The following is a 13,023-nucleotide window of genomic DNA, read 5'->3' on the forward strand; positions in this document are numbered from 1 at the left end:
GTGCCCTCTAAACTTTTCTTCTGGACTGAACCTGCAACTATAGGTGCAGTCAAGGATGGCATAGAATAAGACTGGTTGATGTCATTAAGAAACTTGCTTGCCTAGCTAGAGCACACTCGGTTGGCACAAGATGTTAGAAATCACTCAGAGACAACATTTTCCAGAAACAGGCTTCATTAGTCACCTGTTTATGATGGTGATAGCAACCGAAGTAGTAGGAATGTGCCTCTCTTCAGTTCAGCCATGGCTTTTTACGTGGAAACTATCGCTGAATTTTGCATGTATGACTGCGTGTTGTGCAGTGGTTATGCATTTGTTCTCTCACCTGTGCACATTGCAAACTCTGTAGGTCCAGGCAGCGTTCTTCTCTGGATCAAGCTTCGCCTCCTTCAACAAGCGCTGTTTCGCCTCAGTGCAGACATCTGCTTCTGGGGAAGTACGACGACGATTTCCCACTCCGGAAAACTGGTGAGTCATCGGCATGTCCCTTCTTTCCTGCACGTGTTTGCCACGTTGTTGTAATAACCCTCACTGATTGTGACATCTGTTATTTCTTGTGCTTTATATGATCAAGACAACAGTTCAGAAGTATCTATGCAGTTAATGCCTCAGATTGGCATTTTCTTTTCTTGTTCTATCACGAACTAAAATAACTTTTCATTGTACAAAAATCAAAGCTGGCATTTATAGTGTTTTATAATCCTTCATGCACATTTCTTACAGTTCTGTATTAAAGTTACCATGTAGAGACAGTATTATTGCACGTAGCGCTTATCCAGAAAAACTTAAGTGATAGTTTTGTAATTTGCTGCAGTTTGTGCCACCTTACGAAGCGTTAAACCATATTTTCTAGCACATGATCATGCTGAAGTACATTGTGTGTTCATATGCTAATAGCGACAGTATGACAATGTTTAAGGTATGCACCAATCAGGTTTCAGGCAAGCAAATGTGCACATGCTTTTTCAGCTGAATGTTTAGTAAAGTCACTTCTTATTTGGTGAATCTAATATTTCAGGCTCCTCATTATAGCGGCTTTTTAGGTGGTATTTGTTGTGTCCGAATTATCAGCTCAACTGCAGTTCTTATGAATTTGAGGAATGTCATTTTCATAGCTGCAGCATTTTACATAACTGATAAGGCACGATTACAGTATGCGTATAGCACTTGAAGTAAATATAACTTTGCTCGTGTTGAAATGATTGTCATTAATTGTGTGGACTAACAAGTGACTGAATATTGTATATTACTAAAATTTTTTGGTTTGTGCTGTGCATCATTCACTTAGAAGTGTGACGATAGCTTCTGCTGTGTGGAATGCTACTTAACATTTTCTGGGAAAGCTGTGGCCAGTGTGTGACCATTAGAAATTACCACAAAAATAAAAAGTGTCATCACACAACAGTTGAGAAACATACTAATTGCTGCCTGCACCTCAGGCTCAATGTGTCACTTAATCTTCATCTGAGGATACCTCACTTCTGTAGCGTATGTATTTATTGTAGATAATCATGCTATTTTTATGTCTGTCTGGTTGCCAGTTGTGCCCCTATAAAGATCTCTTTCAGAGAGATCTTGTTATCTGTTTAAAAGGCAACATGTAAGTCTGTTCTCATGAGTGAGCTGGCTTTCAGGGAAATGCACCACACGCCTTATTGCAGTGTGTTATTGTACATCAGCTCGAATATGTTAATCTCTTAAAATGTTATAGCACTCTCTTCCCTACAGTAACGTTATGATACTAGCAAACAGAAGTGTTGTGTATTAGCGTTATAAAACTTTGCTGATCTTACCGATGAGGTACAATGTTCATTGTTGGAATATGCTTGTTAATCATAGATCCCTCTGTTAGTGACCAACATTGAATTTCTTAAACCACATAGGTTCGGGCTTGTCATCAAGTGACACATCTGGCAGGTGCATGCAGCTTTATTTGTAGCAGCTCCTCTAATAAATAATTGAGGTACATACTGCTGAGGGCAAACAGTGTGGGAGGCCCAGCTTGCTTGATTGAGCCCCTGCAAGCATGTGTTCCAAGCAAGCATGTGTGCCTTCTCTGTCACCTTCCAGCGTCGGAACCAAACCTTAAGGTGCGCTCTGCGCTGAAGCAAAAAGTAATTGAGAGGCGCAGCAGCCCGCTTCTGAGGCGCAAGGACAAAGGGCCCATTCCTTTGAAGCGGCGGCCGCTTACAAGTATGCAAGCACCGGGCACTGTCCTCACTGCCCGTTTCCTATCTTCTTCCCCATCTTCATACCTTCCTTCTTTTATACGTTTCCTTATCACATTTCCTGCCTAATTCTTTGAATTCTTTCTCTGAATATTCACCTGCTCATAGTCAGCTCATTGAGGAACAACACCCAGAGAAATATTCAAGCTGATGCTCACCACGAAACAGCCTGCGGAACGATTTCATTTTAGGGTAACACTCTTATGGAAACAAAATTTCTTTCAAACAGAGTGTTTTATCTGCGTATGAGATGAAAGCAGGGACAATAGTTCCCTGTACATACCACTACCTGCTGCTGAGCGTGTATATAGTCAAGCATTCTTTTCTCCACTGTGGTGTATCCTTATCGACACATAATGAAAAAACGCTAATGTGCTGATGATTCTCGAGTTGTCTGAATTATCTCAACCGCTTTCGAGCTACAGCTTCTGGCTGTGCCCAGGCATTGCTATGAGAACTTCAACTAACCTTACATAATTACAGTGCCGCTATTACAACTATAGAAAAGTGTGTGACGTGGCACACTATTAAACTAAGGAGGAGGATGTTGCATGTTGCAGGCGGCTCTAGCTTTGTGAGATGCAGGCAAATTGCCCCACTCGGTTTTCTCCTTTCAGGTTACGTTGAAAACATGGATCATTTTTTAAAAGCGAAGTGCGGGCTAAAGCTAATCGCTATCTCTTCCTTTATGTTCAGGTTTCAGCTAATCACTTCTTTCATGTTCAGGATGAGGTTCTCAACACTCAGATACCTTGCATTTTAGCCCCTGTGCCTTATGTGGTATGCAGAACACATATTAGTGAGCTCAGGAGACAGCTCGTGCTTTGCAGGGTGCATCGACAGCAAATAACATTAAGGAGCACACATTGAACATTTTTTGCCTTTTTTTTCACTCCTCATGATACCTTCTCTACTTCTCATCTTTCTTTTACTTCTCATCTTTTCCTTTTATGCCTTCACAAGCTGTGCTTATTTCCAGCCACAGATGCCTCAGCAGCATTACTTGACAAGGGCCACATAATCAGGCCACATAGGAAAACCTAATATATAAGATAACTGATGAAGATGTTGAAGTCGGTTGCCTCATTTGGCTGTGCCCTTCTTTACACTGTTCTTGTCACAAGATGCCTAAGTTGTATTTTACCTGTTAGTCTCGTTCAGCTGAACGTATGATAGCTTTCAATTGCTGTAATAGTTGCCACTTATGCTACAGTTTAACTCAGTACGAGAGCCCGTACTGCCGGCATGTGTTCGCTGGAAGTAGCATGATGCAATTTCATGAATGCTTGCATGGTTTGTTTGATGTCTCTTTTTCATATTTTTATGTAATAACGACAATGCTGAGAAATGATGAAGCTCAAGCATGGCATGATAACTGACACTTACAGCACATGCTGTGTCATTGGTTGAAATAACTAATATAGTGTTTTGAAAAACTGTGAACAGGTGACTTGTGTGAGAGGGAACATCTGATATGTTCTATAATATCAAATGTCATTGCATTCTACCTTGAAACAAAAATTGATGCACGTAATTTCTGGGAACCGAATGTAATATGTGTGAGGAAACAATGTTCTAGCTTACAAAACTGCAGTAATCATGATTCAATTATAGAACAGACATTTTCTTTTGTATTACTTCCTCTTTTACATAAGCTTCTCTCATTGCAAGTTTTCTTCTATTCAGATGTAAAAGTACTAGGTTAAACGAACATAGCGCTCCACATTTCCTATGCTGCGTGGCATGATTTTATAAAGATGCAGGGCTGTTGCTGACTGTTTCACTTCATGAAAAAAGGGAAATAGCGGCAACTGGCTGATGTGGATGAGCTTATAATGTAGTTATGATGTACTTTGACTTGCGATGTTCTTCTAGCATGAGGTTCATGCCTTGAAGGCAAGCGTTGAAATGCTGCCTGCTAAAAGCTTATCGCAGATAGCTGAGAACAATTGTAGACTCAATGTGTTCATCTGCTCTATTTATGATTTATCTTTTATGCATGCGTCAAAGCGCCCTTTATGTTTAAAAATGTGTAACCTGTTTCGATGGCTATGTATTTGCTTCAGGAAGTTATTGCCAGTATGTAAAAAAATAATAGTGATTCAGTTGTTCTGCATGAATGTGCTATGTACCTGTTCGGGAATGGTTAAAGGTGCTAATGGTGATTTTTGTTTGTTCACTTTGCCTTTTAAAAAAGTTGATGGCAGTGGAAGCAAACCTGACTCGTCAGAAGGTTCCCCGCCGAACGGTTCGCTGTCCCTGCACTCTTCTCTGCATTCCAGTAACGGTAGCACACCCATTCAGGAGGTGGGTACTTGCTCGTTAAATCACGGGTGCATGTAATGGTGCAATGAAGCGTAATTTTGTAATAAGAGTGTTCTTGCAATGATAATGTCTATGCTTGGGACAGTTCTCCTGCTAGTGGAAATGTAATCAAATAGGTGGCAATTATTGCCGGAAACAGGACAGGCATGGTGCTTGTGTTATCAGTCTAAGCAAGGTAACATTGAATTCATTCTTAGCAGAAAATAAATTGCCATCAAGAACACTCAGATTGAATTCTGATAACAGTTCTTATACTATGAATGAGACCATTTTCTCACGTACAGGTATTGGTGCAGGTGTGCTAGAACTTTGAAAACGGTGAACTTAGTCATACCCACAGTAACATTTCCATGCCGTTCCGTGTACAGAACAGAAAGATTCCTGTGTGATTAGTACGTATTGCTTAAATTACCATCTTCTAATACATACATGTGGACAAGTCGAATTTTTCCTGTTCATTCATATGTGCTTATTCACATCAGTGTTTCCACGTATAAATAAATAAATGGCAGTTGCCAATTTGATGAATGATAATTGTGACTAGTACTATATACCTCCTCTATGTATATTCCATTATATGTGTCCTCTTGCACTGGTCACTTCCCTAGGGCAACTGTCTCAAATCTTACCCGGTTGTACATTACCACTATAGTTTACTACATCCTTAGCATCGTGTGCATTGATTTGTAAATCGCTACAAAGGACATTAAAGTCGATCAGAGCTGTACTGATGCACCTACGGGCTTGAACGAAGAAAGGCGCAAGAATCACGGCGCATGACAAAACAGAGCTACCAGAGGTGCAGAAAGGGGCACAGCAGAAGAAAGGAAAGGCACTCTGTTTATATTTGGCGAGTCCAAAGATATCGTGCCAACCTGGGGGATAGTGCACGCTCCCTGGGGGTTGCTGCTATTTATAGATGCTGCCTGCCACATCAGTGGCCGCTTGCACTCTTGAGAGCTCACATGCGTGGTGCGGAGTACCTGTGAAAAGAAAAAGTAATACTGAAATAAGTACAGAAGCCAAAGTAAACAAAAAAAGAAAGATGCTCTTGTGAATGCGCATTTGACTGTAGGACTTCCAAAAACTGATGTTCTGCCTTGAGTCCCAAATAAAGTACTAGTGCAAAGGGAGGAAGGTAGATACAACTGAAACTGAGCTAAAACTCAGTTTGTTAGTCCTTGTTCATCTAGTCTACTTCTCCTACTTGTGTTCCATCTTCCATGGAGTTATAACTTGATTTAAATGTCATACCAACTAGCCCCCCAATCCACCTTACTTGGAAAAAAAAAAAAAAAAAAAAAACGTGGGACAGCATGATCATAAATAAATTTCACTGCCATACTGCCATTGACGTACCACTCAGTAGAGGACCGTGAGTAACAAGGGAGCAACATTATGGGAGCATGACTTTGAACTTGTCTTTTCACCCTGTTTAGCAGATTTTTGTTCCCAGTAAATTCTTTTATCTTGATCGTTGAGTGAGGAAATTGTGAGCGGGCTTTCTTAAGTATGAGTCCACTATTGTTTTTCGCGCTTAGCCCCCTTCATGAAAACTTGTAGCTTATTAAACAAGTGTTCTTCCATCATCTTAGAACTTGCTATGCACCCATTTATAGAATAACACACTACACTTCTTTTATAGAATCTGTCAATTTTATTACCAGAAGGTCCTCATATTTTGTTTAAAGTACTTTGTTCCAGCACTCGCGGAGCTGTGCCCACATTGATAAATTCAATACACTGGGATGGCTGTTACTAAAGTAGGAAGGCTAACTAGAATTACACTTTGTAATGAATGGTGCGATTTGGTAATGAAAAACCACTAGTTATTGATGTTTTAACCTATTATGATATGTTACAATTGGCGCCGATGACAGACTTTATTTTTAAGTTGGCAGCTTTAAGTCCATACATTTGACTAGCTTTTCCTTGCGTGGCTTTCCAAGATGGAGCAATTGTTTACGGGGATGCTTACCAGCTTATTTCAGCTACCACATTTAGTAGAATCTATTCGTCTTTGCCACCAAGCCTCCTAATTTTGTGTAAGTGCTGTTTGTGCAAACCCTCTGTTTGCCACACCGGCATTTTCTGGAGTCAAAAAGTCTGGTTGGACGGGCGAGGTTGTTTTTAGATTCGCCAGTCAAGCTCTTTCTTCCACTGGAAAGTTGTGGCATGTATTTTTGGGAGCACACGCGCACGTGTCAAGTTGAGCCAACAAGGAGGGCCAGTTTTGTGGGTTTTTGTTTTTTCTTACCTCGGGCCGTTAACAAGTGTTGCAGACCATAGCAAAGCCAAGACCTATTCTTGTTCAACGTGGGGGTTATTTTGTCCACCGGAGCTTTGTGTGCGTGTGTGTGCTTTTCCCACGAAAACTAAAATATTTCCGGAGCTTCCTGGCATGAAGCAACCTCTACCAGACAGCGGGTCTTTGAGATGTGGCTGCTATCACTATTTAGTTTTCTCTTTTTTTCTCTTTAAAATCTTTGAGTCTATTTGTACAGACAGTCACTAGGGAAATTAACATGAAACAAGTTTGAACAAGTTTCTGTTTATTAGATAACTGTAAGGACAAACTCTTCTGAAATAATTTCACTAGTCAGGTGAACAGTGCAGGGTCTGCTTAGCTTTCTACAGATTTAACATAGGCATTCTTTGAAGTTCTCCTTGCGCCCATGTTTTTCACATCTGCCCTTCTATACCACGAATACCTCTGCCAACTTCCTGTCGTTGGGAGGTGGGGCATACCTGCCGACTCTTCTATTCTTTTCCGCAAATTAGTTTAGAAATATGGGCTTTATCTGCTGATTTATGAACGTTTCATCAGTCTTACAAGAAGTAAATTCTCTTGGCAAAAAATTTTCGCTCGTCAGCCCCTAACATTGATCCTCACAAGTCTATTGAGAAAAGTTCCTGAAGTGGCTGAAATGAACAACTTCAATGCAGCTGATGTGCTGGCTTGTTAGTTTGTGCTAATTCACATTTGCTAATGCTTGTGTGCTGCATTTGAAAGCAAACTATTGTTTGTGAAGTGTACATGTATCCTAAAAGGGGCACGTACTCAGGTAAAGCTTTTTATTTTAATATGCGCTATTCGCCCTGCCCCGCCTTCTCCCCACCCCTTCTTTTGTGTCCTGTCACAAGAAGTTACCTAATCTTACAGTTTGCGGGTTGACAAGTATGCTTTTGGTGTAGCTCAGTGACTGTCATGCGTGTCTGTGCATAGTTTGTCAAGCTTAAGTCTCGACGCACCTGTGCTTGTGATTCCAACATCTCAGGAGCCTGGCACTTCTCCATACCACCCCATGAACCAGGGTGGCAGCAGTGATCTCGCACTCTACTCATCACCCTCCATGCCCAACATCTCCTTGGGGCGCCCCCCTGTGGCCACCAGCTCAGCTGTGAGTGCACCCTCTCTCACATCTCTTCCTTCACATCCTACTTTTACTTAATATGGCAGCACTTTGATGCTTTAAACAGCAGTGTGCTGTGGCCTGTACTCCCTTTTCGCTTTGGCTACAACAACTGACCATCCTCATCGCCGTAATATTGTTATCATGCTCTCGTAGGCCACCTCCTATTTTTCAGTTTTACTATCAAGATAGGGCAAAAGAAACTACAACAAACATTTGTCCGCTGCAGTTCATGCTCTCGTACTTGCAGCGTGAATTCTACATGCGCATAAAATTCAGGATGTAGCATTTCAGAACTTATGAAGGTTAAAATGTAAGCCACATCAACAAACTCTCTAGCTATTCTTATTATAGTAGGGCTGTGCTTAAAGTAGCCTCATTTTTCTCCATTCTAAGGATGGGAAAATCCTCAACTCAGTCTCCGAGGCCCAAGTTCGCGCCATGGCAGCTGCACGTCTTGGGATGCCACTCACATCACATGTGTTGCACTCATCATTGCCTTTCTGCTCACCATTGCCAGGTGAGTTTTTTCCGTCAGATTTCTTGCTTTGTTGCTTTTCTATTTTCACAGCTGCCACATTGTGCAACAAGCAACCCTTCATATGGTTCTTCTTGCATGTTGACAATGTATACCATTGTGACAATCTGGGCATGTCTGTAATCCGTTTTTTTAGGAATGGTAAAAGCCAAAGGAGAACACTGGCGGAAAAAAAGCACACATACACGCATGCTGGTGACCTGTGTGCATGTGTGTATGTGTTCCTCCTTTTTTCATCAATGTACTCTTTGCACTTTTACCACCTTTCTTACCAGATTGATTTTACGTTATTTTTCACTATTTCACTTTCGTTCAGTCTGTCTTTTTGTTGGTTTAACCATGCATTAATATAAACACAACCAACATTGATGTATAACTCGTTTACTTGGTTGTTGAACCTAGTGGCAATTTCCTAATACATTTCTTAAAGTCAACATGTAGGCATATGTATGCATGCTTGTTACGATTGTGAAGCTCCCATTCAACCTTGGCAGTTGCTTATATAAGCAACATAATTTAATGTATCAAGGTGGCTGCAGCTGTTGGAGAATGCCTTTATAAGCCTTATGTCAAATATTAATTGTGGAGACTTTATGCCCCAAGTTTCCTACATATAAAGCCTTAAGTGCCAGTGAGCAGCCTGCTCTGTTCCTGTGCCCGTCATCATCATCACTCGTCCTTATTGTGCTGTGCGGCCTATTCTGTCTTACATGCAGTAATAGATGGGGAGTTCACCCCTCCAACCAGTCCTGGCTACATACAGCAGCAGATGAAAGGCCTGGAACAGTCACCTGGAGCTCCTGGACATGTGCTGCAAGTTATGTACGCACCACCTCCAGGCGCCGTCATCACTGATGCTCAGGTGGCACAAGCACGCCTCCACAGGTCAGTACTCATGTTCCAGCTTGCAATACCTCACCAATCACATAGTTGTGACTGAATGCCTCTGAACAGGAATTTCATCGTAACCATGCCTCACCTAACCTAGAATAACCTACTGCAAACCTCTTGCAATACTGATTTGTGCACTAACACAGGGATCTGTTTTGGAGTGCTCCATGTTTACGTTGATATTCAGCCTGCAGCTGTAACTATACTGCTTCAGATCTCTAATGTTCTTTTAGCATTCCACGAAGCCGAGCAACGGGAAAACGGGAGCATCGTTTCTCGGTTTTACTTTTAACCTTGAAATGGAGTACTATTTATAAGGACAGCCATAAAATGCTTTTTGCCGGCTTGGCACCTGTGTCATTCGCCATTTGACTGACTTGATAAGGGTCTCTTCAATCAGAAGCATCATTTGAAGTAAATGTGGAGCACCATGGCTTGCTAAGGTTTGTGGTCTTAGGGTAAATACAGCATTAAATGACACATTTAGAGATATCACTGATGCTATAGAATTTTATACTCTCCACTTGCTGTCAACTGCACTATTCATGCATAATTTTGTTTTCGAACTCAAGAATAATATTCGCCTAGTATGAGCTTGTAGTATTTGCACCAACAATTCTCTGCCGTTTAAGATAAAATACAAGATAGCACAACCATTCTCAGATAGGATGACTGCCAGGGCAGCAAAAACAAGTTTTGGTAGCACAACCATTCTCAGATAAGATGACTGCCAGGGCAGTGAAAACAAGTTTTGGTTGCCAGAGCAACTAAAGTTTGTTTTGGTTGTCTTGACAATCATTTTATCTTAGAATGGTTGTGTTCTCACTTGTACTTTCAAAACTTATTACTTATATTGTAACTTCTGTCTTAAAGGGGTCATGAACCACTTTTCCAAATAATGATCTAATGACCTCAGTATCGGAGTTTACTGCCTCCCGAATCGATTGCCACAAACATTTCTCGAATCGGTCAAGAATGAGCGGAGTTACGGGGGTTTGGCGCACGCTCTCAGCACTTTCTCTCTTTTCTCGTGCCAAAGAGCGCACTGGAAGCTACATAGGGAGGGATGGCACGGAGGAAAGAAGTTACGTCAGCGCGCGTCATGAAACGCGATCACTCTCCCGCTGTGATTCGCGTGCGCGAGTGCGGCTACCATGTACTGAGGAATGCGGCGCCGGCAAGTGGCAGCACCCCGTGGCAAGAAGCGCATCTGATCCGAACGCCGCTCTCGATTTACATCGGCTATCGGCCAATAAGTGTGCTATGTCTCTTGCGACGTAAACTGGCAGATCAGCGACGTCGATGTGCAGACGCCCCGCCCACCGACGAGAGTGAGAACCGGCCTCTCTTTGAAAAGAGGGTGCCTGGGGAAACGGCAACTTCGCGCTCCGCTTGCAGCCTTTACGCGGCGCGCACGACTGTAATATTTGGCAGAGCAGTTCATAGCCGTGTCAGCTTTCCACAGGATGTGTTTTTTCAACAAGCCCAAGGGGTGCTTCATGACCCCTTTGAAGCTGTTGTTTAAGAGTGTTAGTGAACATTTTTTATCATATTGCATGTGTTGTTTGGAGCATCATACATCATCTGTGACCTATAAATGATAGTCATTCTTGCTGATAGAAAATGGAAGCTGATGTAAAAGGAACTGTTGATGTTGAGCATTTGTGTGTGCTTTCTCCATGTGGATGCCAGGACCATACATCGTCCTCTGGGCAGGACCCAGTCAGCACCTCTACCCCTTGGACATCCTATGCTGCAGCCTCAGAATGTGCTGCTCAACGCACAACTCTTCGAGCAGCAGCAACAACACAACTTGCTCAAGCAGGTGAGGCCAGTTATGACATTGGCTATTATAGGGCACAATTGCTTTTGATTTCTTATTCTTTTATTTCTTTTTTTTTGCTATGCTAACTAACACCAACAGACTTGTCCTAGATTTCTTGAAAAGCATATTGAGCAGCCATGTTGCTAGACATGTTGTCATGAAACATTAATATAAGTAAAAGAATCAGCTTTCACAGGCACTTATAAAAAGAATGAAAAGCGAAGCTTGCACTAAAGGCTTGGAGCCAAGAGTGGAGCTAGTGTTCGACCTAGCTTTTTACAAATTTTTGCTAGTGATGCTAAGCTTTTGCTACAGATGCTAAGTTTTTGCTAGTAGTACTAGGTATAGTTAGGCTCGGCTATCCTTCTCCGGCTTCGGTCGGTTCCCCGCACTACGTATGTGTCACGTGGTCTTGGAAGAGAACATGTCACATGATTTTAGTTATGTGACTTGATGTCATGTAATTTTAGTCACGTGACTAGTTGTTACGTGATGTTACGGGATTTTAGTCCTGTTACTAGCTTTTACGTGATGTGACGTGATTTTTAGTCACGTGACGTACTCACCCATCATAGTTATTGCATTCCACAGCTGGGTTAATCCGCACACATGTTGTGGGAGTGAAGCAGAAGATGAAGAAGAGGACGAAGCGAGCGCATGCCGGCTCATTTCTGTTCGCACTACCTGGTGCAACGAAAAGCTTTAACAGCACGCTGTTAAAATTTTGGAAGGCTGAGATTGAACACTGTGTCTAACACCAAAAAAGCAGAGGCTCTCTTATGCTCTAGTAATGAGAAATCTATGGGAATCCTCCATTAACATCAGTATAAAAGAACCTGTTCGGCAAATTTTACACACTGAGCTAGTCTATTTATGAGCGCTGCCAAATCTATTGGTAGCAGGTTCATTAATTATTGGCCAGGTTAATAGGCTAAGTTGTTATGTCACTCAAAGGCGAATCAGGGGCACGAAAGGACCAAAAAAGACCCAGGGCTTTGACAGCTTTGGCTAGCAGCCAACCAAAGAGGCGACATTTTTTACGAAACTGGCTTCTTGTCAGCTTTGTGCTTGTCACCCTTCATCATTGCTATATCTTCTCTGCCATTTTAATTTTCAGTTATATATACGTACGACAAAGCTATATCATTACGACCTTTGTTTGTACTGTTCTGCCATGGACCATCGCTCCTTCGTCTTGTCCTCAGCATATTCGGCAGACAGTGCTGACTCGGGCGGGCAGCAAGAGCCAGGTGGTGGAGCACGTGGAGGAAGAGACGGAGGCCGCTGTCGCGCAAGAAATGAAAGACCAGCCGGAGGTGATCGACCTCACTGACTCGCGCAAGGGATCATCTGCGTCGTCCACCTCAGCAGCGGAAGGTGCACCGCCTCCTCCCACCTCTGCCACCACCCTGCTGCAGCTTCAGCAGCGACAGAGGGACCTCATCAACCGGCACTCGCTCCATCTCGGCGCTGGAATGGAAGGTAGGCGGCACATCTGATGATGTCTCAATTAATGTGACCTCAGCGGACAGTCAAACCCACATATGTCAAACTCGCAAAGAAACAGGATATAGTTTGATAATATCAAATAATTAGATAAAAAGTGTTCAAAGAATTTATCTTATTTTCGGTGCAAATTTTGATTGGTAGGTTGGCTTCCTACACTGTGTGATGGCAAATGGTAGTTTCCATTAGTGTCTACTCGCCTCGTGTGGCGCCTTTCTAATCACACTACTTGCTATCCCAATTGCATGCGAGAAAGCCCCCTTCAATGAGGAAGAGTCTACTTTTCGCAAAGGAAAG

The 13,023-nt window shown here is 42.4% G+C and overlaps 1 protein-coding gene across 15 annotated transcripts in view; it reads left to right on the plus strand.

The window, feature by feature from the left end:
• LOC119388044 (histone deacetylase 4) overlaps positions 1 to 13,023 on the plus strand; it is a 552,121-nt gene that overhangs the window by 218,405 nt on the left and 320,693 nt on the right. For 2 of the 15 annotated variants that reach the window (XM_049413797.1, XM_049413798.1), the window contains exons 6-13: positions 350 to 468; positions 2,071 to 2,193; positions 4,426 to 4,535; positions 7,832 to 7,954; positions 8,363 to 8,486; positions 9,221 to 9,389; positions 11,088 to 11,220; positions 12,426 to 12,702. The exons of 11 other annotated variants lie outside the window; for them this stretch is intronic. In XM_049413797.1, coding sequence (XP_049269754.1) covers positions 350 to 468; positions 2,071 to 2,193; positions 4,426 to 4,535; positions 7,832 to 7,954; positions 8,363 to 8,486; positions 9,221 to 9,389; positions 11,088 to 11,220; positions 12,426 to 12,702 — 1,178 coding nt within the window. The remainder of the gene's footprint in view (positions 1 to 349; positions 469 to 2,070; positions 2,194 to 4,425; positions 4,536 to 7,831; positions 7,955 to 8,362; positions 8,487 to 9,220; positions 9,390 to 11,087; positions 11,221 to 12,425; positions 12,703 to 13,023) is intronic. 2 more of the 15 variants (XM_049413800.1, XM_049413799.1) reach the window with 2 other exon arrangements.

The sequence above is a fragment of the Rhipicephalus sanguineus genome, chromosome 3 (assembly GCF_013339695.2).
Source record: "Rhipicephalus sanguineus isolate Rsan-2018 chromosome 3, BIME_Rsan_1.4, whole genome shotgun sequence".
NCBI classification, from domain to species: Eukaryota; Metazoa; Arthropoda; class Arachnida; order Ixodida; family Ixodidae; genus Rhipicephalus; species Rhipicephalus sanguineus.